The 25,759-nt window shown below is 42.5% G+C and overlaps 1 protein-coding gene across 1 annotated transcript in view; it reads right to left on the bottom strand.

The window, feature by feature from the left end:
• The window catches only part of Atp13a5 (ATPase 13A5), a 118,885-nt gene that overhangs the window by 11,236 nt on the left and 81,890 nt on the right, over window positions 1-25,759 (bottom strand). The window contains exons 21-27 of the mRNA XM_057764243.1: window positions 24,895-24,974; window positions 22,521-22,563; window positions 19,650-19,759; window positions 15,911-16,007; window positions 13,097-13,169; window positions 3,350-3,524; window positions 328-530 (exon numbers count right to left, since the gene is read on the bottom strand). Coding sequence (XP_057620226.1) covers window positions 328-530; window positions 3,350-3,524; window positions 13,097-13,169; window positions 15,911-16,007; window positions 19,650-19,759; window positions 22,521-22,563; window positions 24,895-24,974 — 781 coding nt within the window. The remainder of the gene's footprint in view (window positions 1-327; window positions 531-3,349; window positions 3,525-13,096; window positions 13,170-15,910; window positions 16,008-19,649; window positions 19,760-22,520; window positions 22,564-24,894; window positions 24,975-25,759) is intronic.

Below are 25,759 nucleotides of genomic sequence, written 5' to 3'. Positions count from 1 at the left end.
GGGCATAAAAGACTGACTGCAACTGTCCCAGCTTTATGAAGCTACTAAGCGGTTTTGTGAGTTCCTTAAAAGCCTTCTACAAAATCTCTTGATATATAAGCTTGTGTGTCGAATAACTCTTGATGACTCATTTGAACATTTAGTAATATCTGTATATCCTCAAATGAGCAGGTTTCTGCCCTTGGGTGCTCTCTCCCATCTAAGGCCATTTTATCGGGTTTCATGCCAGAGAGATGCAACGTCTCATTTGTGGGGAAACTGTGACTCTGAGAAGGAAATGGGGACAGAAAAGGACTCAGAACGAAACTTTACACTTTGTACACTTACAGTTTGTGTAGATGGGTTTCCGAAACGGCTTTCCCTTAGAAAATATAAACGCTACTGAGATACAATTGAAGGTGATGATGGGCCACATGGTAGTGCTCTCAAAACTTAGAACAGAAGCAGGAACCAAAGTTGCGTTTCCAGTCCAGTTTTGCTCCACACTCATATTGGTTGAGAAATTACTTTGGTTGGTCAGGAAGCATTCACTATGAAAGAATTGCCAGCATTTATGAACATTTTCTATACTTTCTTAAAAAAAATCTATTAGATGACAATGTAATTTAATTACTACCAGGTGACTTCGGTTTTTAACGTGTCCCTGTTGGTGGCTGACAGGACAAGTCATGTTTACTTCTCATAATGACAAAGCAGAAATAAAATTCAGAAGAAATCAAAATTATCTACTGTCTGTCCTCCAAGTAGAACAAATAATATGTCTTGAGAGGCCTTAGGTGACAATTTCTAGGGAAATTGCTGTCAAATCAAACAGTAAATGTACCACATGGAAAAATGTGTATTTACGTGTCTGTTTGTGTGCTTTTGTGTGTGGCATGAGTGTGTGTGTGTGTGTGTTTAGGCTTATGTGCTTATTGTGGATATTTATGTGAATGTGTATACATATGTATATGTCTGTGTTGTGTATATTTGTGTGTGCATATTCTTTTTTATTTATTGATGTAAGCCTCTTGACTTGCATCCTGAGCTATTTCCCTGCTCCACTCTCTCCTCGGAAGCTAAGGGATTGTAGTAAAGACCCAGCATAGTGTGTCTGATTGTGAGGTGTCTCTGGCTTTAGCATACTGATAAGGTAAGCTCAGACTTCTCAGTCTCACTCAGAAGACTTGCATGTTCTGCCCTCAACCTATCTGGTCTTATCTTTTCAAGTCCCCTACTGAGACCTCTTATTTTGCTAACACAATAAGGGCTCTTCCCAACCTACTACAAAAGTTTGAGATGGATGTATTGTTCCCATTAATTGCAGTTTTATTTATCCTTCACCCCTCATTATATGTAACTCTGGATGGGAATTAGTTCTAGTTCCCCTCCCCTGTTCTTTCCTCTTGTTGCATTTAGCTCATTATTTTGTTGAGTGTTTTTTTTTTAATTTTCACCCACATATTATGAGTCTCCTTTGTGATTTTTGTATTAATTTACAACAATTTTTTGGCATCTATCATAATGGGATCGTACAATATTTACTCAGCAAAATATGTCTTTAAGATCTAGGCTTTGTCAGCTCTGATTGACCTATTTGCAATGTTCTTCTTTATTACAATGACAAAACCCGAAAATTAGTTCTAGTTGACTTTCTTGTTTAGCTTGAAACTTTTAAATTACTTTTCATCTGTTTATAATTTATTTTCCAAATAACTCAAATGTAAGACGACTTCTACTTCTTTCCTTACTTCTTTCTTCCTTCTGCCTCCCTTTCTTCTTTGCCACTGCCACATTCTTCATTATCATCGTCTTCTTTTTTCTTCTTCTTTTCCTTTTATCTTCTTCTTTGCTGCTGCCTTCTTCTTTGTCATCATTGCCTCTGTCTTATTTTTCTTCTTTATCTCCTCCTCCACTTCCTCCTTCTTTGAAATAGTGACTGCTTAGCTTTATGTCAACTTGACACAAGCTAGAATCATTTGGAAAGAGGGAACCTCAGTTGAGAACATGCCTCTCTCGAGTTGGCCTGTAGGCAAGCCTGTGGTGCATTTTCTTGATTGGTGATTGATGTAAGAGGGCCCAGCCCATGGTAGTGATGCTCTGGGTAGGTGGTCCTGGATGGTGGAAGAGAGCAGACTGAGCCAGCCATGAGGCGCCAGCAAGTAAGCAGCACCCCCACATAGTTTCTGCTTCAGTTCCTGACTCCAGGTTTTGCCAGATTCTGCCAGTTCCTTCCCTGACTTCTCTCAGGAATAGAGTGTGACCCTAGAGCAGTAAACAGAAAACAAGCCCTGTCCTCTCTTTTGGTCATAGTTTTATGTCACAGTGGAAAGTCTAACAAAGTGAGAAAGTGTCTTGCTACATAGCCAAAGTTGGCATTGACTTCATGATCTTCCTGCCTCAGACTTCTAAGAACCGGGAATATAGGTATGCATCACTATGCCCAGCCAGGTTTAATTTTTAATACCTTAGGGTCTATATGATTTATAAATGTGCTTTGTATATAGTAAGTGTTCAGTTTGTTAAATAATGTTTGCAAAGATCCAGCAGTCATAGTCTTGATATGGGTGGGTCCATAGGCTAAAGGCCCTGGATCTCAGAGTTTAACACCAAAGAGTTTGCAATTCTGTCCAATCACATTGCAGATGAGGAAGGTGAGCGCTGGTGTGAGGCAAGGAGTGATAGACCCAGGGCCATCTTGGTTTCCTGGCCATGCCTCAATGGCTCCATCCTGCTTCCTCCTATTTCCAATCATGGCTGTATGTCTCTGCGTATATTTGCTCCAAATGACGGGGACATTTGGTTCTGAAACTTTGAGGGGCTGTGTATTCCAAGTCACACTTGAATTGCTGACATGGGAGTCTGAATGAAGATCTTACATGTCACTTGTTCCATTCATGTTTCTGTGCTCTGGGGTTCTGATGCCAATAGGCTTATAGTGGAGAGTACAGCTTGAGTTAGGAAAAGGAAATCCTGAGTTTCCGTATTGCCCATGGCTGTTCCTGTACTACAGTAGCATCATCAACTAGTTGCCAGGAGATCCTCCACCTCAGAAAGCCTGTGATGCTCTTCCCTGACTCTACAGGAGCACTTACCAAGATGTGGTCTGCATGAAATCCATGCCCCAAGGAATAGACACATTCAGGCATCTAGCTGTTAGATCATCTCATCAGCAACCACGGTGACAGATCTTTCCCTGCGAACTCCACGTGCTCACCCAGCGTGCCACCCATTAAATGCATTCTGTTCTATCATTTATGATTTGCAGTATGAAAGTATTGTTTTATTTTTTGTTGCTATCAATTTAAGTAATGTCACGGTGCACTGCTTACATCCCTTTCAGAACGGAGACCTAAGGGAATGGACTCACCTGTACTGATAGGCCTCACAGTACCAGGGCTGCTGCTTCACAGAGAGAAAGGCAGACACCAGCACAATGCAGGTGAAGCAGGAATTCAGGAAGACCGAGAGCAGCAGCTGAGGAGAAAGCAGTTGTCCTGCTGGTCTGTATGGAGCCAGTTTCGGATAGGCATGATTTATGCTCACTGAAAAACAGGTATATGTTTTTCCTTTAGAATTTTGTTTTTGAGGCTGAAAGATGAGATGCATAGCCTCTCTAGTCTCTGAGTAAAACTCAGCTTGAGAAAGCACCAACTGAAGGGTTACGCCTACACCAGCCATTGTGTCATCGCACATCCATTCCTACTAATCTTGGTCTCCTCTGTGCTTTGGTTTTACTTTCAGAAGTAAAATGTAAAGGACTGATAGGTCCTGTAATTGACTATATAATGCTCATATTTTTCCTATGGATCCAGCAGGGATGATACATAAAGCAAGATGAGCAGTACCATCCTAACTAATCCCTGTACGGTAATTAAAAGAAAGCATCCACTCTGCTCTTCAACCAATGGTATCCAAGCACTTCAATAGGCTAGACACTGTGATAGATCTTATGCTGTGCTTGGTTCCTTTCTGGATACACATGACAGGGGGAGTTACTACTGCACGTTCATTTGGTCTGCTACAGGAGGCAGGCTCATAAAAACCATGTTTTCAGATAATAAAGCCAAAACATGTTGCATTTTCAACCCTAGGGTTTGTCATTTAAAGTGATTGGAAATACAAAAAAAAGAACATATAATCTTTTAATTATGACTACATCCTTCGTAGATGCTTGGTGCTCTAACAGACCAATGAGCATTGAATGTTGCTCTGCCTTTCAGGACAGAGCAGGGAAAAGGCATGGGGAGGTACCAATTCAGACCATCTCATTTAAAGATTTATGTAAGTCAGGCTTTAATCTCTGTGTTCAGTATGTCACCTCATCTCCTTTCTCAGCTTGCTACTTTTCAATTTTAAGAAATTAGAGCATGTGTACTCCAGTTTATGTTCATGGGTGTGGAGGTGAGGTAGAAGGGAATTGATGTAGACTTTGGGATAATAAAACTGTACAATAGATTTCTGTTCACTGTGTGATCTGGGATAAGGGCGTACACTCTCTGGTAGTTGACTTTTTCATGTAGAGCAAGAGTATGGTGTAATGTTTAAGTGCTTCTCAAAGGCCCTCCCAACTAACTTGTTCTAAAGCTCCTCTATGACTACTCAAGGCATCACTGTTACATCCCAGTGTTTTGACAGCAGGGGGTTAGAGGCTGGGAAATATGCAGGGTCTCCTACTCTGACTTCCCAGTGCTAAGTCGAGTGGATACATAGAAACCATGTTTATTACCAAGGAATATGATGGGCACAAAGGTACTGATTTAGAGTACAGTTTGGTCCTGTATTATCCATTTAGCAGAATAGTGGTAGTAAGTTTATCCTGGGGCCTGTGAGCTCCTCAAGCATCAATTCTTAGCCATATTTACAGTATCAGGCACACATTTCTTTCTGCTTAATGGTAAACAGAAAGTGGTTGGTTACCTCTGTAACATTTGTGACACTATTACACTCATGGACAATTCTTGCAATGCTAGTCATTTCACAAAGTTCACAGCTGACAAAAAATCTGTTGATGACGTTTCCCTCCTTAGCCTACATAACACTTTCCAGTATGAAGACAGACAGCTACCAAGGAGGAAGCTTCTTTGACTGTATCAATTTGATTTTCCCATGTCCTATGTGTTGCGTCTTCAGCAACAAGGTCTTGCCATCAAGTTGCGGTGGGAAACGAGAGCAATGGCCATAGTTTAGGCTGTTTGGGGGTATTTCTTGGACACTCCTATTGTACATTTTGCTTCTTGTAGGGAAACCTCTTTATTCAATTTTTAGGAATGCTATCTCCTATGGAGGGTAACTCCAATACCTCTATACAAATATATTTACATGTATGTATAAAATATGAATATATATATGAAGCCTATAAAAATAGTGAGTTTGCATATGGCTTTTTTAAACCTCTTTACTGTTAATTATCTTTTCTTCTACCCCTTTCTCTTTCCTAACTGTCAATCCAGCCTATACCTTTCTTTCTCATCAGTCCTCCTCAGAGAAATCTATCTGTGCAGTGGATGGTTGTTAACTCAGAAACACATGCTGATCAAAGTGCAGAGAATAAGTGCCATGATTCAACCACAAAGGAACATCTCTATTCTGCCACCCACAGAGTTCAGGAAATATGACAGAAGAGGGTGACTGAAAGATTGTTAGAATCAGATGTCTGGGAGGACCAGACTGAAACAATGTCATTTGGACAAGACTGGACCGCTGCATTGATGAATTTATAGCAGCTCTGTCTGCTATATAAATAATATATAATGACATAAGGCCAAGCAAGACAGCCTTATAGCATGGAGAGAGGAGACGCCCATGAGACCACACCCATAGTCAAGGAGGTATTGACAGTTTGCTATGACTTCTGATGAAATCAGTTTTCTTTAACGGTGGTGCCTACGGAAGGTGAACCATGCTCCAGCAGATGGCCCCACACCCATGGGTATGTGGGCAGCATAAACTGGAATTGATGGGCTATTATTTTAATAGGACACAAAGTAGGAAGGTGGAAGATGAGCCTCAAAGGTGTCAAGGATAGGGAGGAAATATAATAAAGTGACATTCTATGAAACTGTCAAAGAATTAATAAAAACATTGTTTTATGACAGCCTTTTATCCCTAGATTCTAAGATACATCCTCTGAATCCCTGACATTTTCTAGCTCAAAGGAACATCTTTATTTTCACAATGGGCGCTAACAGTTTATGCTAGGATCTGGGGGGATAACTCAGTAGTTAAAGAATGCTGTTGTTCTTGAAGAGGACAAGATCTCAGTTTCCAGAGTGGTTCACGACTGTCTATAACTCCAGTTGCAGGAGATCTGATTTTCTTCAGGCCTCTGTGGGTTCTAGGCACACATGTGGTGCAAATGCAGACAGACAGACAAGCACCAGTACACACACACAATAAACCTAAAAGTAGCTTTTAAAAGATGATTGTGGTTTTGAAGAGAATTGGAGCTAACAATGTCATGCAGAAATGCAGCTGGCCACAACCTTATAGACCACCAGTAAAGTTGGGGCTTCAGGCAACGTATCTGCCTGACCTGGAAGAGAAGAGCTGGAGATTGAGTTCAGCCTCGTGGCAAATGATTCAGTCAGTTGGGTTAGATAATGAAACCTCAGTACAAACTGATGTGGAAACTTACTTGAACTCCGGTCGCCAGTATTCTGTACATTATCACATACGTGTGTGCCAGAAAGATGAAGCAGCTGGATTTTGCAATGGAATAACAGTGGGAAGAAACCTTTAGGACCCTTCCCAGAGTTTGTACCATGTGTCTCTCCCCTTGGCTAATTCTAACTTGTATCATTTTTCTATGAATAAAAACATGATACTACACTTGTGTGGGCTCTAAGAATCAGCAAATTATTGAATACCGGATGATGGGTAGTGGAGCTCCTAAATTATAGATAGCTAGTCAAAATTCAGATGACTTAAGAGCTCCAAATGATGGCCCTGGTGTCTGGAGTGAAACCATTCTTGTGGTTGTGTCCTCAGCCTGTGATATCTGGTCTAGCCATGGGTAGCTGATGTCAGATGTGGCTATTTGAGTGCACTAAGAAGTGGACGGTGATCATATAATGTGCATGGCCATACGAGTGCTCATACAATGTGGGCAGTGGGCAGTGCTGAAGCATGTGTAGCGATCTTGCTTCTAAGTCACAGAAGGCAAAGGCTGCAGTGCTTAGGATGCCTTTTACATGTCACCAACTGAGATGCAACTATCAAGTTCATGAGGAGACTGTGGGCACTCAACACAGGTGCTATCACAGCTCTGGGCGATGGCCCCTTTCTCATTGATATACTCTCCCACACATGCTCAGTACAGTCTCTGCCTCCCTCTTCAACACAAAAACCATAGGAGATTGGCTAACTGGCTTGATAGAGATGGCATTTCATTGGAGCTTGCTGGTCATGGTGATGTTAGTATTAGTTTCAAACAATCTTGCATGGCTCACAATGTCAGGTTCTGCCAGGCTCTGCTGAAAATACTCTGTCTGGCCCTTCACAGTGGCCCTAGAATGAGAAAGGCAGGGTTGGTCTGAGCTCAACTTGACTGAAATAAATTATTTCCAGTGTAAAGCATAGCTGAAAAACCTAGATCAGCTGAATGGCAGTCAACCTCTAGGCCCATAAACTGGGAGAGAAATTCCTTGGTGACATAAGTCACTGAATTTGGGGTGAGTTAGGATGCTGTGATATTGTGGCACCAACTGGCTGTTATTTTTACACTGGGTATTTTAACATTTTCTGTATCAGAGATTCCTAGTATTTCTAAAAAGAAATCTGTATTCTTAGTTCTTAGAAGAAAATTATTACTGGTATGGGGCACCCATTAAACCTCAGAGATTATGCCAAGTGATTTCATAAGTATTATCTTTGTTTCCTTAAAAAGCAATGCAAAATAGTAAGTTTCACAGACGAATAAACAAGTTAAAGTAGATTCTCCTTCTTAAGGACACAGTGAGTAGCCCAGCAATGATATGAACACAAGAGAGTTCGATCCTAAAGCCATGGTCTCTGAATGCACTGTTTGCAACAGGATGGATTTTCTAAGTTTAAAAGAACACAGTGGGATACCTGAACCAGCCTGGAGAGCAGCACGGTTTATAACCAGGCAGGAAAATTATGAATTGTCCAGATTTTCTTAAAGTTAAAACGATAACATTTGTTATTCAGATTGCATGCCGAAAAACGCAAGCTTATGAGATAATATATTTCACCTAAAATTAGTTGTTTTCCTTTTCTGAGCTCACCCAGTGTGTTATTCATGTTGGTATCCCACTACAGAATGTTGTACATTAAACTATATTGTTCACACATGCGACCTTGCAGTCTGTGAACTCCCTGCGAGAGAAACCCTGCCTTGTTCCACTTTTATCTCTCACTAAACCTCACACTGAGCCTGCTACAGGGGAGAAATTGCCATTTCAAATTATGATCTTTAATTGTTCAAAATCATTGGATGCATATATATTGGAAATTATACATTGTAATTCATGTGCTCCAAATTTCAAGGCGACCGTAAATCTATAAGCCAAGCTCTGAGTGTTCCTCATGAGATTCCTAGGTTGTACGTCTCCCACAAGAGTCTCCAAAGGATCATACACAAAAAAGGTCACTGCACTGCATTTGATGAGGTAAAAGATGCCATGTATGATGGACGGATGCCTTCTTAACCTAATTGTCTCCATGGGGCCTCCTCCTATCTACTGAGATATATCGTCTTACTGGACCAGGCTGGATCCCTACTGTAATGACTGTCTTAAAACCATGCTACATCAATATGTTATCTATTCCAAAGACTTGCTGAAGAGACAGTGAAAGTTTGAGATCATTAGCTGTGTGTGTGTGTGGGGGTGGTGGTGGTGGATGAAAATGGCAGTGCTTCCTCTGGAGCATCGCCTCTTAGGACATTGGCCATGGGGGTGACCCATGAGGATGGGATGAACAAGCAAAAATAGATGCTTCTTGCCTTTATGTGAGGAGAACACATTAAAACTGTAAGCTGTGCTGAAGACGAGAGAGGGAATGGCTTGAGAATAAAGGGATCCCATTGTTAACCCTTTAGTGTGCAAGAAATATATTTTTATCACCTCCTTCCTGTATGTTCTTGATGTAGTCTCGCTAGATCTCATAGAAGGCAGCAAATGTGTTCCTAGCTCAAACTTCCACACAGACTGGAGTCAAGCTGGACTGCACACTGTGCATTTTCTCAATTGACTTCCTCCTGGTAGCTTTTCTTCACTTTTTCTTTACTGTATTGAAGGCGTAAGTCACAAACAACCCCACACCAGCTTGGAATTATGATTAATAGAATGGTTATTTATTTAAAGGGGAAAACCTTACAGATCACCTTCCCAGACAACAGCCCTCTGCGCGATCAGGAAAGGAGCCTAGTAGCCGGAAGTGGAGCCAGAAGCAAGAGAGCCAAAGGAGGGCAGTTGTTGCTTTTTTAAAGAGAGAGAGAGACCATGCCCCAATGGGCTGGTATCACAGTGGCTATTGGCTAAAGGAGCTGAAGGAGCTCCTGCAACACTGTATCATATCTTGTATTATTAGCTGAATATGCTCCAACCTCTGGGATCTTTGGCAAGTTATTTAAGAAACAGTAATTTCCCTGAGTGAAATGGCCCTGCCAGGTTCTGCAGTTCAGCTAAAAGGATGCTGATAGAGGGCCCATCACAGTACATGGAACAGCAAACTCAAGGCGTGCTGAATGAGCTCACAATGAGTCCTTCTTTTCCACCTTTTGGGAAGATTGGCCATCTTGGTAAGTGCTTGAGAAGGATCAAACTGTGTTCAATAAGGCTGATTTCTTTAGAAACTGAAAAACATGGGCCACAGTTCTAACCTTGCTTCAGAATTGGATAGAGTTATCCCGGGCTTTTCTGCACTCACCTCCATGGTATTAGTTATGGAACAGACCGGCATGGAGGTGGGGCCACCACATCCCTTTCCGTGGTACTACCCGGCTGACTCTCATCCCAACTGTTCGCCCTGTGAAATTCAGAGTCTCCTCAGAGCACCAGCTCAGCTGGGGACTGGGATGACTCAGTCCAGGGCCATAGCTTTCTCGAGGAGGACAGTTTCTCAGAGGGTGATAGGTCAGACGCTGTCCCATTAGGACAGTAGCATCTTATCCAATGACCAACAATCATGCAGCACATTCAGTCAATAGGCTGAATCCTGAGGAAACCTGGGACAGTGAGGCTAAAGGCAAGAAGCAGCTATTTTGCTTGTTCATCCCCTTTTGCTTACAGACATTCTATTTTCCCATTCCCATAAGCTTGGTCATAGCTCAGGTAGATCTTTTCCTGGTCGGTATAGGGTGTTGGAATGATCTCACCTTTTGATGTGAGAGACCCAGTGGCTTGGCTGCGTCTATGATTCCTTACTTCAGAGAATGAGGGCAGCCAGGGGAAAAGCTCTTACTTAACCTTAGTTGTTGTTTCCCTACTGGTAGATGCTCTCTAATGTGGCAACTATCTAAACTTAGGCAGTCTGCACAGGGCTCACTGGTGGGTTCTACAGGGCTGCCCTGTGGACTTGTATGGACTGGTGTGGATGGTAATCACACCTGGACTGGTGTGGATGGGTAATCACATCTGGATTAGTGTGGATGGTAATCACATTTGGACTGGTGTGCATAGTAATCACATCTGAACTAGTGAGAATGGTCATCCCATCTGGACTGGTGTGCATGGCATTTACATCTGGATTACTCTGAATGGTAATCACATCTGGACTGATGTGAATGGCAGTCTTTCCCTCTGACTCCTCAGGAATGTTTTCTTCAAATATCTCCTGGAATACACACCGTAAAGACCTGTGCAGCCCGCCCCCATTGGGCAGCTTCTTGCTATGATGCTTCCAGCCTGAAAAAGTTCTGTGGCTTTTTCTTTGCCTATAAGATAATTGATATATGGCTTCCATTCATGGCTCTCCTCTCTCTCCTTCTTATTACTATGAAGGGGTAAGCAAAACACAATACCCCCTCAAAATCACCAACTTTCCTAAAACATTTCCTATGACTCTCTTTCCTTGAGTATGGCAACCCCGAGAGGAAGCAAGACTTCATACTTCTCCTTTCAGTTCTCCTTAAAGCACCCCTTCATAACTACTGCTACAGTTCTTCATGGGATCAATATGCAGGTAATGGATAGAGGGGGAATAGTTTTACAATGGAAGGACCAATAAGGATCTCTTGAAAAGGTACTGTAGAGGTATCTCTATCATTTCTCTTCATGCTCAATTGGTACTACCATTCATTGTTCTCAAATATTCAGGTAAGCAAGCCTGCACCCAATAGAAAAGCATCATTCAGCACCCACCCACACCAACACTCTCTTCTTACTCTGTGTTAAGCACATATAGACTTCTGGGGCATAAGATGCTGATGGCTCAGGTTTAGAGTTTAGTTGGGGAGGTTATATTCATGAGTTGAAGAATGGCCTGATGGCATACACTTAGGAAGATCAGAGAAAGGAAAATTGGTTGTTTTAATGCTGATTTGTCATTAGAGAAGAGAGAGAAGAGAAAAACAATGGCAGCTTCAAAGGAGAAACAGGATCCACTCTAACCCTAGAAATATGGGAAGATTTCAAAAGTGCTCGGAAATACCGAGATTTCTCAGTGGTTAAGAGTGGGTTCTGCTTACTGATAGTCCATGGGTACTGTACTCTCACACACAATACCTTCCCAAGACATACACATGATTTGGTATTTTTAAAGAGTCTTTTACTCAAAGGAGGACATTTCCAGTGTAAGGAACAAGCATGCATAAGAGGCAGTAGATAAATACGGCATGCAAGGTTTTCAGCTTGACAGCAATGTAGGGTAAGTGAGAGGAAGCGGCAGAGATACCATCTGAAAACTGAGTCAGGCCAGATCAGAGAGTGGAGTCTTGACTGCCAGGCTGAGAACTGGGGATGTTCATCCGCTTCCTCTAAAACTGACGAGTATTGGATATGACCTCTATAAAGGACCCTCATCAAGACTCCTTATGTTTCCAAGCCCCAGTGTAAAGCTTATACTGAGGAAAGGCAATATTGTCATAGTTTTGTTATTTACTTACATATCTGTACATGCCATATCTTGTTCCCAGGAGATATTTGAGTGATAGAAGACAGCCATAGCCTTCAGCCCATAGCACCTCCTGCTAATGCAGGCTCTAAAAACTCCTGGGCTTCCTTCCCTTTCCAACATCACTCATGAATAAATCATTCAAATTGCTTAAAAATACCCAGCATCATAGAATCATTATCACTAATTCAAAATTATTCAGCTCGGTGAATATTAATAACATTGTAGTAGAAAATATAAAATAGGCTTGGAATAGGCACTTCGACCTAATAATCAAAATTGATATTACTTATATCATAGAGACTGGTAAATTTTTATCATTGGGTAGATAAAATAGATGACTTCAATATCAGTTTTGTACTTTAAGATATGACATGAACCTGTCAAGGTTATTAATATCCTGAAATGCCAGATATTTCATCTGTTGTTTTTCATAACACCTCACTGTTGAACAAAGGGAAGGTGACAATGCCATTCTTCTTCGTGCTCTCTGTTGAGACAGTCACCTTTCTCGCTTATTAAGAGTTAGCATCAAGCCCCGAGTTCCTTGATAAAAAGCACTTTATCAATGTCATCTCGGGAGAAGGGAGTGAGCAATAGCTGCTGCGAGCCACACCTCGCATCCGAGAGAACGGTGCCAGAACAAAACAGTAGCATTTGTTGTCACGAGTCACAGACGGAACAAAAAATCTAGTTTTGTGTCAATGTGAGACGGAGTTGAATAATGGAAAGTGACCTTCGGGTTTAAAAAAAAAAAAAAAAGGTCCTTTCTTGATTCCTTACCCATTTTTCTATGGACTGGACACAACACTACAAAGAACTAAGAAGATATTGACAAGTTCTTAAGGCAAAGACCTGTTTATTAGCAGGCTATTTTGCCTCAGGGCTAGAGGCGCCAAGCTTCCACTCTCTGCTAATGTTACTTTAAATAAAATCAAACACAGTGAGGTTTTCGTCATTATGTTGTCGTTTCCTTATAACGTTCCCATTTGTGCGTTTCTGGGATTATACAGACAAACTTACACGCATACACACTTACTTGTTAAGCTGACCATCAGTGTGATGGACACGTCTTGCATGAGATACTGGTAATTACCAAAGATCTGCAGTTGCTGAAAGAAGGGAGAGCCAGTGTAAGTCTCGGGTCTGTTATCGTCGTGTTTCCCATTCGCAGTGCTTGGCAGGCAGCTGCTCTTTCTTTCTTCTTTTCCGGTGGCTCACGCCTTTCATCCCAGCACTTGGGAGGCAGAGGCAGGCGGATCTCTGAGTTCGAGGCCAGCCTGGTCTACAAGAGCTAGTTCTGGGACAGGCACCAAAGCTACAGAGAAACCCTGCCTCGAAAAACCAAAAAAAAAAAAGAAAATATGTTCCGAAACCCATCGGTATCCCATTAGACTAAACGACCCCAGCAGCTATTTTCTCCGTATTTAACTCATTTCTTCATTACCAGTGGCATCATCAGAACCCAGCCAGCCTCCTACTGGCCACGTTTGCCCTGGCAGGCATCACTCCAGTCTGGACAGCTGAATTCTCAGCACAAGATGTAAAAGTCTGAAAGTTTCTAATGGAATTTTAAACAAAATTTAAAGTCAAGGCCCCAGTTCATTTAACCGTGTAGGCCTCCACTCTTGAGTATGGACTAGTGACAACATAATGAAGCTGGAATTCACTCATGTCCCCAAACTGAACGAGGCTTTCCCTACTAACTCAGTGGTTCTCAACCTTCCTAAGGCTGCAACCCTAAAATGATTTCATTGCTACTTCATAACTGTAATTTTGCTACAGTTATGCATCCTAATGTAAATATCTGTTTTTTCACAGGTTACTCCTGTGAAAGGGTAGCTCGGCCCCTTCCCAAGGGGTTTCGACCCACAGGTTGAGAACCAGTGCCCTGATTAAGCCACTGCAGAATTTCATCTGCTATCTCTGCCTTCTCGAGGTCTGGCTGCTCACAGAACTTAGCCTTCCAGTTCACATTTTTGGAGCTGAACTCATAAGGCAAAAAAGTCAAACCATTATTCTTGGGGACTGTCTTTGCAGGACCTTGGGCAGCCAGGCTTGGGGACCTTCTCCATAGCTAATAACGGAGTTCCATGCTGTAATCTGGTTCGGATGTGTTGCAGATCTGCAAGCGAGCGTATGCTGGGCTTTCCAAAGACTCTGAACCAGTGTCCGGGCTGAGGTGCTCGGATGAGACACCCATCAGGCTCCAGAGAGCAGTGGACAACTGCTGAGCAGACCGATTATAACTCTCTTCAGTTCTGCGCCCAGTTTCATGAAAAGGCAGAAATTTTGCCTCTTGATCCCCAACTGTTCTTTATCTACTCCTTCCCGTGTGTGTGTGTGTGTGTGTGTGTGTGTGTATTGAACACATTCTGTGTGCACTTGCATACAAAGGTGTAAATGTCTGTGTACGCATGTGTGAGGCCAGAGGTCAGGATCAGGTGTCTCCCTTTACAGCTCTCCACCTTATTTATGTATTTATGTATTTATTTTTGAGATGGCCTCTCACTGACCCTGGAGCTCACCAGTTGACTAAACTGCCTGGCCATCGAGTACCCGAGATCTTCTGGTCCCTGCCTTCCATCACTGGGACTATAAGATGTAAGTTACCAAGTTCAACTTGTTATGTGGATGCTAAGCCTCTGAACCCAGCAAGCACTTTACTGACTGAGTCATCTCCCTGGCCCCGGGGTTACTGTCTCTTCTCCTTTCTCCGAGTGGGAAAATTGCATGAAAAAAGAACACAAGGAAAACTATTCAACAGGAGCTATAGAATTTTCAATAAGAACAGCTCTCATGGAACTGTGGAGATGGTGAATATAGGTCACTGACTTTGCAGAGGTGGGAGCTGGCCAGGGGCAAGATCCGCTTTGCATTTTGGACTGAGGTAAGGCTTGAAGGTAGTTTCCTGACTCCCTCCCTACCTGCTGGCTATTTAGCCTCCCATGTGTGTCCTTGCCCACAATAACCAACAATGTACCCTAATCCTGGATCTCCCGTTCACCTCTAAATATCCTCCCAAAACAATAAAACAGCTGAATTCCCCAAGTGTTCTCTGGGCCTGATGGATTTTTTCATTATAGAGCAAACTATGCTTGAAATAATGAAGATTATTTTTAATCTATACACAGCTCCTCTATGAAGCTAACTTTTTTTTTTTTTTTTTTTGGTTTTTCGAGACAGGGTTTCTCTGTGGTTTTGGAGCCTGTCCTGGAACTAGCTCTTGTAGACCAGGCTGGTCTCGAACTCACAGACATCCGCCTGCCTCTGCCTCCAGAGTGCTGGGATTAAAGGCGTGTGCCATCACCGCCCGGCTGCAGCTAACTTCTAAACCAAGATCACCATTTGTGTTTTAGAGTCCTCTGTTGTTGTAAGGAATCGCCACTCCTTCACTGGTGTGTCTAACCCTATTAAATTCTTAGTAGGTACTGCAGGACAGCCCCACTGTGGGAGATTTTTAGCATTCCTGTCCTTCAAAATCAAATTCAAAACCTTTTCCTCTTTATCTCTTTTGAGTCTTTTACCAAAAATATTCCACAGTTGGAGGCAGATCTATTTCCTGCGGAGTTATATTTAGGCTGCTCTCAAGCTCTGTTTATACCCCAAGGAAGAGACAGGCTTGCAGAGGTCAAGAGTCTCAGATTATCCAGAGAAAACCAACACCCTAGACAACAGATCCAGGGCTAATGACTACGAGCTTAGGCTACATGCAGCACACCGGGTTCTCAAGTTTGTAGGCATCTGTTTCTGAGAAATGTCATGTATTTATAAACATTTGATAAGGTGTGGGATCCACATCCCACAGCTATAAATACAATGAGATCTGAGAAGAAATGATTTTAATTCATACCCAGTAGAGAAGTGATGTTCCAATAAACTGGATGATGCCATACATGGTCAAGTATTTAAATACACCAAAGGATGAAACCAGAGCAGCTCGGCCCTCCCTGTTTAGAGCAAACAAACACAAAATCTGCTTATATAGGCCACAGTTTCTAGTCTTAACATTTCAAAAGGAATTCATTTAATTTTTTTCATTCTTTGACAATTCCCATATGTATATAATACATTTGGCCACTCACCTCTCCACCCTCCCATATCCTTTTCCCACCCTTACCAAGACCCCTACCCCTTGCACCAAATCCCCATCCCACTTTTTGTGTCTTTTGGTTATGATTTTTGTTTCTGCTTCGTTTTAAAGCATTGCATTATAGGTCTAACCAGGGCCACCTATATGAGCATGCGTGTGAAGCTAACCACTGAGGCATGTGTAACACGCCACTGATTGCACTTCTGAAGATGGCCCTTGACTGACAGTAGAGTCCATGACTGAATGTTTGCATAGTAGGTCTTGCGCACGCTCTGTGCCGGCAACTGCCACTCTTATGAGTTCATGTGTGGCACAGCCATCTCACACCTATCACATTCTCTCTCTGGCATTTTTTCTGCCCCCTCTTCTGTAATGACCCCAAGCTTTAGAGTGTGATGCAAGTGACCCACCAGAGGAGGTAATATGGGTGACCCACATAAGGCTGAGGAAGGTGTTCGTGTTTAATAGCCTGTCTTAAACTTAGCCATATATTCGTTCTTTCAATTGTTTTTTTTTTTTTTTTTTTTTTTTTTTTTTTTTTTTTTTTGCTTATCGTATGCTTACCTTTTTTTTTTTTTACAATGCTGGAAGTCAAAATCTGGTCCTTCCAAATGCTAGGCAAGTACTCTACCACTGAGCTATGTCCTCAGGAAATTATTTAATCTTTTTTTCTGTATGATTTCTTAAATTTTTGTTTGTGTGTGTTCATGTATGTTAATATACAGGTAAATACACACATTGCACATACATGTGGAGGCCAGAATAGGCTGTCGTGTGTCTTCTTCAATCATTCTCCAACCAGTGGCTTGAGACAGAGTCTCTTAACTGGTTGGAAGCTTGTTGTTTAGCTAAGTGGCTAGTTGGGGAGCTATTAGGGTTCACTGTTTCTGATCCTCAACACTGGGGTTCCAGGCAGACAAATCTATGCCAAATTTTTTGTGTCAGTGCTTTGGATTTGAAATTAGGTCCTTAAATTTGCGAGCCAGATGCTCTGACCCAATGAGCCATTTCTCCAGGCCCTTGTTTTTTTCATTGAACTCCTGATGCTTCTAAATCTGCCTCGCAAATGATGGAACTACTGCCATCCACTGGCTTGTGCAGTGCTAAGAATCAAGCCTAGCATCTTGTCCCCAACAGGCAAACATTAACTAATGCACTGCGTCCCAAGACCTATTTAACCCTTCATTCATTTGTTCATTCTCTCACCCAGTCCTTAATTCCCCCTTTGATTCTTCATCCACTTTTACTTAGGTCTTATGAAGCACCCACCTTACACCAAAACTCATTACAAAAGGATATGAAATGAATCCGGCCCTGTCCTTTCTGCAAAGTCAGAATATTATTGTGTATATCCTAAGCATAATGCAGCATTATGATAATCTGCCGTGGCAAGCATTGGCTTGATCCTAATTTCTTCTATCTCAACACGTGCTTCCTGGAATTGAGTGAGATTTAGCGGCTCTCGGACACACTAAGCTAAAAGATTGGTACTCTTCAAAGTTTAGATGCAATTCTAAAATTTGAGTTCTGACATTTCTACCATCAGTTGGTTTGCTTTTCTGGAGGAAACCAAGGTACTATTCTAAACTGGCAAAGAGACCAAAAGATGAAGCCTGTTGTAGATACTACAGCTTGGAACCTGCATCTGCATTTTTCGGGGGAAATGAACTTTCGCTGGCGTTTGTTGGATGGTGATGGATCTGAGGACAGTGTCAGAATGCAGCGTGATGGTTCTGGAGCTTCCTCTAGCCAAGGCAGAAACGAGTCCGTGTGGGCTTAGCTTTGTTTCTAGTCCCTAGTGACATGGGCACCTGCTCAGCTCAAAGATGTTATAACCATACAGAAACAGAAAACAGAAAACCTGGGAGCCCAACTACGAACTACTTCCCTCGGGCAAGAGGAGTGTTAAAGCTGGGAGATGGGCCAGGGTACTTCAGGCAGATGTTCCCCACCAGGCTGTGAACAGCTAGCATTTGCTTCCAACAGAGGATGAAGGAGAAAACAGACTGAGGAAAGAATGCAGAGCCTAGATTGTTTCCCCAAGTCTAACATAAACATTATATTTCATCTTTTTTTTTTCCCTGCAGTTGTATATAATTTCAAGAAAATAAAGACAGCCAGATTCAAAACAAAGCACAAACACCGTTCCGAGGGCAGGATAAATGCTGTCTCCGTGAACTGCCAGGATCACTGCCACTCTTAATGATTATGAATTTTAGTCGCTCATACACTTATCTGCGCATCCTGCAGCCATGCCTCTAATGTTCTGCAATACCAAGCTTAGAGCTAGATACAATGCTCGATATGAACTGAAAGCAGATAACGGCTTTTCCCTCAAGGACTTGAACAACCAGTGACTCACGCTCTGAAGAATGACAATGAGACCTGTGGACCTGGACCTGTTCGTTTAAGACTTGTACCTCATTACCTTTCTAGATCTTTCTCGGGAATAAGCACATGTGAAAAATACCAATGGCTAAAAGAACTGAACACAGAACCATATCTAATATTTTGAGTCTGTGAAATATAGAAGAAAAGAACATCTTCCCTAGAGTCTTAACAATAATCCATCTGCCCCTAACAAATTTTGTATCTTTACTTGTATTGTAAACCAATATACTTCATTCTAAATGCATTCTAGATGCATCAAGGCATTGGGTCACAGTTATGTTTGGGGGGTATGGCGGTGATGGTGCTTAAGAATACAGACGAATGAAGGTATAGATGGCCAGGAATGAGGCACATGTGACCCAGATGTTAGCCTGATAGAAAGGACAGGGTATTTCAGGCTTTATGACTTCCAAACAGTCATTTCTCTAGGGCACCAAGAAACACGATGGAGAATCATGTAATTGCCCTTTCAGTGTAAGCTGAGTGATGACTTCCAGCCCACTGGCCATGGAGAGGCTCAGCTACCAGGTATTCCAGGAACAGCATGGGGAAAAGACTTATGTACAAAATACAAGCTGGGTGCTTTATTCCTCATCACACTTAAAATGTAGGTAAGAATGAGGTTAGAAAAGAGCGCAGGGAAGGAAAGCAAACACATGCCCCTCCTTCCCTTTCTCCAGTCAACACCCTGGATGTGTTTGAATTTATATTTTAGAGTTATACAATGGTATTGGGAGAAGCTCTTTAATGATGTGTTCTCATCCTGTTTTCTTATCTACCCTAAACTCATCGTAAAACATCACAGAAGGCATCCACTATATGAAAGTCAGAAAAAGAGAAGACATGCAATTAGGTTTTAAGTATCAAAGCAATCTTCTAGCAGTCTACCTGACAACCCATCTATTTCTTAAAACTCACTGAAAGTCAGCTTCAAGGTTTTGCCAGTGTTTGTAAACAACAGGTTATCATTCCTTGGTTAATGGTCCCGCAGCACTAGATCCACACCTATGCTGGCCTTTATGACTTGAAATTCGTGTCCAGTTCCATCTATTTCCAGAACCAGAGAATGAGCCATGGCGACAAGGTAGAGAGGAAGTGGGCAGCTTACCTGATAAGATGAGGCACACACTCGATGTTGGCTGTTTTCGAGGTGAAGGGAGAGGCCACGGATGCTTCCTGTTCTGATAGCGAGATGCCTGCATGAGCCATTTTCAAAGCCTGGAATGATCCATTCAAGTCAAACCGTGACTCCTCAGACCAGGCTCTTTCTACTCACATACCACAGCCATTTGAAATAGGTTAGTTCAACACAGTGTGTGGCAGGTTGAATATAATTGGCCCCCATAATCTCATAGGGAGTGGCACTATTAGGAGGTGTGGCTTTGTTTGAGTGAGTGTGACCTTGTTGGAGGACGTGTGCCACTGTGGGGGTGGGCTTTGAGTTTTCCTATGCTCAGAATACCACCCAGTGTCTCAGTTGACTTCCTGTTGCCTACAAGATGTAGGACTCTCAGCTATTCCTCCAGTACCATGTCTGTCTGCATGCTGCCATGCTCCCCACCTTCACGTAATACATTGAATCTCTCTAACTGTAAGTGAGCCATCCCAATCAATGATTCTTTTATAAGAGTTGCTGCGGTCATGGTGTCTTTTCATAGCAGTAGAAACCCTAACTAAGGAACTGCCATTGTCCGTATTCAGATCGTGGCTCATGCTATCTCTTCATCTGTATACCCTGTCTCCTCTGATCCATAAAGTCACCATAAAAAAGAAACTAAGCATGATCCTTAGTAGGTGTGTGTGTGTGTGTGTGTGTATGCACTTCCACACACACTTAACGTACTATCTGTGTGCCATGTGTCTAACATCAGGAAATGGAAGGATCCATTTATAAAGTCTGTAACTGGAGGACAGAAGGGTTGGCGAGAAGACAGCACAGTGGTTCTCAACACTCCTAACACTACAACCCTTTATCACAGTTCCTCATGTCGTGTTGACCCCCTACCAGGAAATTAGCTTTGTTGCTACTTCATAACTGTAATTTTGCTACTATTGTGAGTCATAATACAAATATCTGATATACAGGGTATCTGATATGTGACTCCTGAGAGAAGGTTCTTGGATCCCAAAAGCATTGCAACCCACAGGTTAAGAAACACTGACTTAGAAGCTATCAGTCCATACTCTTGCAGAAAACCCAAGTTCAGTTACTCCTACATTGGGAGGCTCACAGTTTTCTGTAATTCTATCTTTATGGTATCTAGACCCTGTAGGCACTTGTGTTCTCTCTCTCATGCACACACACACACACACACACACACTTGCACATAATGATAAACAAAATAAATTGTTTACAAAGGATGACAGAATTTGGATGGCCACGGATTGGAGACGCCCACTATCTCAGTCCTATCTCAGCAGGGCCATCCTCATGGAAAAAAAAAAAAACAAAAAGCAAAAAATGGGGAAAGATATCTAACCCCAACTTTCCCTGCTGATTGATCTAGTCAACTGGTTAACTGCTGATAAAGCGTGTGTAGCAGGCAGCATCACCACCAGATGCCCAAATCAGGCCACACCCATCTGTAGGCACACGTTATTGCACAGATATGAGGATTCATTCATTTCCTATAAAAGTTAAAAGCTGTCCAGTGAACATGCAGCAGACTGACCCATAGGCAAACAAGAGAAAGAACGTAATCTCACAGGAATTGGATGACTGTGAGTAGAGATTCTGTATTTAGGTTGCCGGTAGGCAGGAGAGTCCATCTCTATAAATCTTAGAATATTGCCTCCCTCTCCCTTAGTGTTTTACACCTCTACTGTGTGATTTAAGATCATCCGCCATATGTTCGAGTTAATTTAATGCATGATTCCTCCATCAGATGATTGCCTTTTGGGAGAACGGAGGCTATGTCTTTTTGATATTTTGTTTTGCTGTAAATGTCACATAATGAAGAGCTGTGGGTATTCATCCTAGGTAGAATGAATGGTCTAACAACTGCCCTCTAATGAAACACAGGCAGAAAAATTTACCCTAAGTCCTTGAGTATGAACACATTTTTTTGCAGATATTGGAAAAAAATATTTAAGAGGAAAGTAAAATGAATAGCCAGATTTTAAATATATGTTAAGCTTTTTTGGATATAAACATATATAAGGAATAGAAAGCAATTTTCTTTTCTTTTCTGCTGTCTGTCACTCTTCCCTCTCCTCTTCTTTGTCCTCCTCTTCTATGTGCACTGTTTTGATGGGTTGAGCATCACACACGCTAGGTAAATGCTCTAGTATTCAGCTATAACCTCATCCCTGATCTTCAATTCCTGTACTGCACTTACCTATTAAAGTACATATATACATATTATATATATATATATATCCAAGCCAACCGTTATTTCACCCACATCTTCCAAAGTCAGAACATAAAATGTATACTTCTCTTCTGATAAGAATGAAGAATAACCTGAGACTCATCTAATTTTAGTTTTGCTCTAGTGTGTAAAAACCATACCATTTAGGATTTCATAACAATTTAGGAGAAACCTAATTTTCAAAAATTAACCTCAGAGTGGGTTTGGTGGGGATAAATGCAATTTACACGTAATTAAAAACTTTATGAGTTTCAACCTTTTCCTTCTCTAAGGCTTTGCCAGCTGCACACCTTGTGCAAAAACATGCCCCCTCCCAGAGGCTTTCTCTCCCTATAAGTGGCATTAAAGGCTTAAAGCAGGTAATCTTCTAAAGTCCTCAATGGTCCTGAACTTCGGGAGTGCCAGCAAATCACTTTATTATTCTGGGAATTGCCAGAAGACAGCGGAAGTGACGCCACCTCTCTCTGTTTCCAACCCACGCTGAGGGAGAGGTAGGCAGTGACCCAGTGGCTGCTGGAGGAGGGATGAAGAGGCCCCAGGGATTTGTTGGGGAGCTCAAGAGAGATTCCGGAGTGCTGCCCAGGTTAGCCGAAACCATGTGTACTCACCCCACAGTCATTGGCCCCGTCTCCGCACATTCCCACACAGTAACTACAGAGAAAAAGATAGAAGAATCAACGGCTCAGAAGCTCTCTTGACTAGCTTCCATTATAACTAACTCCAATGGTGTGTGTGTGTGTGTGCGTGCGTGTGTGTGTGCGTGCGTGCGTGTGTGTTCTTGGACAGATGTGGAATCAAGAAAATGACTTAAAGAATCTTGGTTCAAGAGGGAAAACGTCCCCAACTCAATCACTGAAATGCCAGTGACAACACCACGAACATCAGCAATGACGGTAATCACACATTTGAAAAGGAAGTCAGGTTGATTATGTCCACTATATCAAGCTCAAAAGCATGGGCTGGTGATTGTAATGAGGTCATGATGACAGTACTTTTCCCCCAGGCTAATAGTCAGGGCACAGCCCAAACTGGCCAAGTTGTTCTCACTGATGACGAGAGTTCACGTTCAACATTAGGAGGAAGGGTCCCTGGCACATGGCTCGGCAGATACACTTAGAGCATCCACGTGTTCTGGATGCGTCTCAGAGAGGCAGTGAGGTAATGTGTACCCCTTGTATATCAGCTTGGTAAGTAACCAGGGTCTAAATGGAAGAATACATTTAAATTTGCTGCCAAGGAAAAGGGATTTCTTATTCAGAGTCCTTTGTGCCTTCTATTACAAGTGAATAACACGTTATCAACAGTGACTCGTGACAATGCTTTAAATGATTCTGTGGCATTTTTCCAGACTCAGATCATAGGTGATAAAAGTGCTCTTAGAATATCCTTATTAGGAACTGATCCATAGGAAGTTACCCTTTTGACCTGCTCTGTAGTTCCAATGTGGCCCAAATGTAGACAAATTCAGCCTAACGCTGGGCTGGCGAAATCACAAGCTTTTGTATACCATGGCATAGTGTCACCACTACCTGTGGCCATCTAATTGGCTTCCCTTCTCGAGACTTAAAGACCATCACGAGTGTCTGCATCACACCTGGAATCTTACATCTCATGTGTTTCCTGGGTTTAGAAAGAGAATCCAGAGAGCTTGATCTGTAAGACCTCAAAGAGGATGATGGGTAACTGAGAAGACAGCTCATTCGGTCCCAGTATGTGGGACGTTCCTAAGCTAATTGTGTTTCAGGGGGATATACCTTTCAGAGTGCTAGCCAACAATGCTCCTCAGGCATCTGAGACAGGGACAATTACTCTCTTTAGCCAATGTCATGTAATGGCGGCGTGCATGAGCTAGCCGCTTACACCAGGCCACTTACGCAGTCTGAAAGCATAGGGAAGCTAATGGAAGGCATTTGAGACTTCGCTGTGAAGCTCAACCAATAAAATGTGATAATAAGAGGCAGGATCGTGATTCCGATAAGAGTAAGCTACAATTATCTTGCTTCACAACTCCCTGGGCCTTTTGGCTATCTGAAACTTTCAGGCTAGAAATCTTTAACACTTGCAGCAAGCAAGGAATGGGTAAGTCTGACCTCAACAGGACTTTCCATTTAGACGAAACTTGGTGACCAGTGCTCTGAGAGAGTTCTGAACTCGCCCTCTATCTTTAGTCCCTACCAACTGCCATTTCACTTTATGCCACGAGAGTCTGAAATGACCACTTATCGGATCAAGCAGATGACTTCGAGAGAGAACTCACACACTCCCGCCCTTCCCATTCTCGGCCACACAAACCCTCATTATTTCTTCCCTCTGCACTTAAGCAGGCAATCTTCCTGCAAGATAGGTTTTATGGGCCACAAAATGAGTGCTTTTGCGGGGTAGTAGGTGTCTTAATGTGCCTCAATTGTTGCCACCTCCTGTAATTCACGTTACTGTGAAATCCACTCCCTTTAGTATGGGTGGGACCTAGTGACGCGCTTTGAATGAAAAGAAGGCAGCCTACATTCTAAGATTCGGGAATGAAAATGTAACACCATTCCTTCCTTTCCCCTTCTCCCCTGCATCTCCCCACTGCCTCTATTATTCTTGCTTTCTCGCTCTCCATGTGGAAGGCAGTGGTAACATTAGCCTCTTTTCTAGGAAATGGCCCACATCTCAAGGAGCTCAGACTGGCTTCTTCCAGTGAGCAGTAAAAACCAGTGTCTCTATTCCAAGCCACGAAAGGAGATGAATGTCGCGAGAGGTGGTGGCAGAGCCATCCACCCTAGTGCCACCAGACTCCAGGTCTGGCTAACAGCTAATTACTGTTCTTTGATAATTTACATCCTTGGTTACTGAACCAAGGCTTACCTGAGCCACATCTGTACACCTGATCCAGTGAAACATAAAACAATCAACGATGTTACCCTCGGACACTATGAGGTTGGCAGCTATGGAGCCGTAGCAGACAGGGGTGGCCCCTTCACCACTCCTGTCACTTACTTTAATTTCTGAAACTCTTCCACAAGGTTTGATTTCTGCCCAGGAGACATCCTTGCAAAAACGGTTCCATTCACCAGAATCTAAAAAGAGAAACAACCATCATGGGAAGATTAGGAAGGGGAATGTTTCAAAAGTGAAAAGCCTGAAAATTCATTCCTGGCCATTGATTTGACACAGTGCTGGGTGTGTGACATTAGAGCCAAAGCCAGGAATCGGAATGAGGGATCTAATGCTTTAATATTGAACTTGAAGTCCTCCAATACAACTCCATTATTTTTTGGCTGGACCCAATTACTTTTTTTTCTCTTCTCCAGGAAGGAGTAACTTCTCATTAACATAACAACCAAGAGGCACATGAGCAATCAGAGTACAGCTCTTTGGGAAACTACACTCTCTATTGCCATGGACAGAGAAGAGCGCAATTGATCAGATGTGAGAATTGAGGTTCTCTTCCCAGATGTGTCCCAACTAGCTGCACAAACCTTAGTTAAGTGACTTAACCTCTCTGAATTTCAGATTTCCATCTCCACACTAGGGCCCAGAATAAGAGCTTCCGCAAAACCTTCAGGCCACACATTCTTCCGTCCTTGACTTACCAAGGAAGGTAAGGAGGCAGAGAATATTTTATCCTCGGCTTAGAGATGGTTGCTACCATCAGTTTATATGCCCTGTGTCTCTACCACACTGACAGCACAATCCTGCTCAACACTATTTTAAAACAGGACACACAGAGAACAAGATAATAAATGATTTTGAAAATAAACCATGGTGATTTTTGCTTCCTTCTGCTGTGATTTAAGACTCCAGGCAGCAGGGGAAAGGAGCTCCACCTGATGCAGGCTATCAGAGAGACTGATGTACAACG

Source organism: Chionomys nivalis, chromosome 3 (assembly GCF_950005125.1).
Source record: "Chionomys nivalis chromosome 3, mChiNiv1.1, whole genome shotgun sequence".
NCBI lineage: Eukaryota > Metazoa > Chordata > Mammalia > Rodentia > Cricetidae > Chionomys > Chionomys nivalis.
This window is presented reverse-complemented; position numbering and strand designations above follow the sequence as displayed.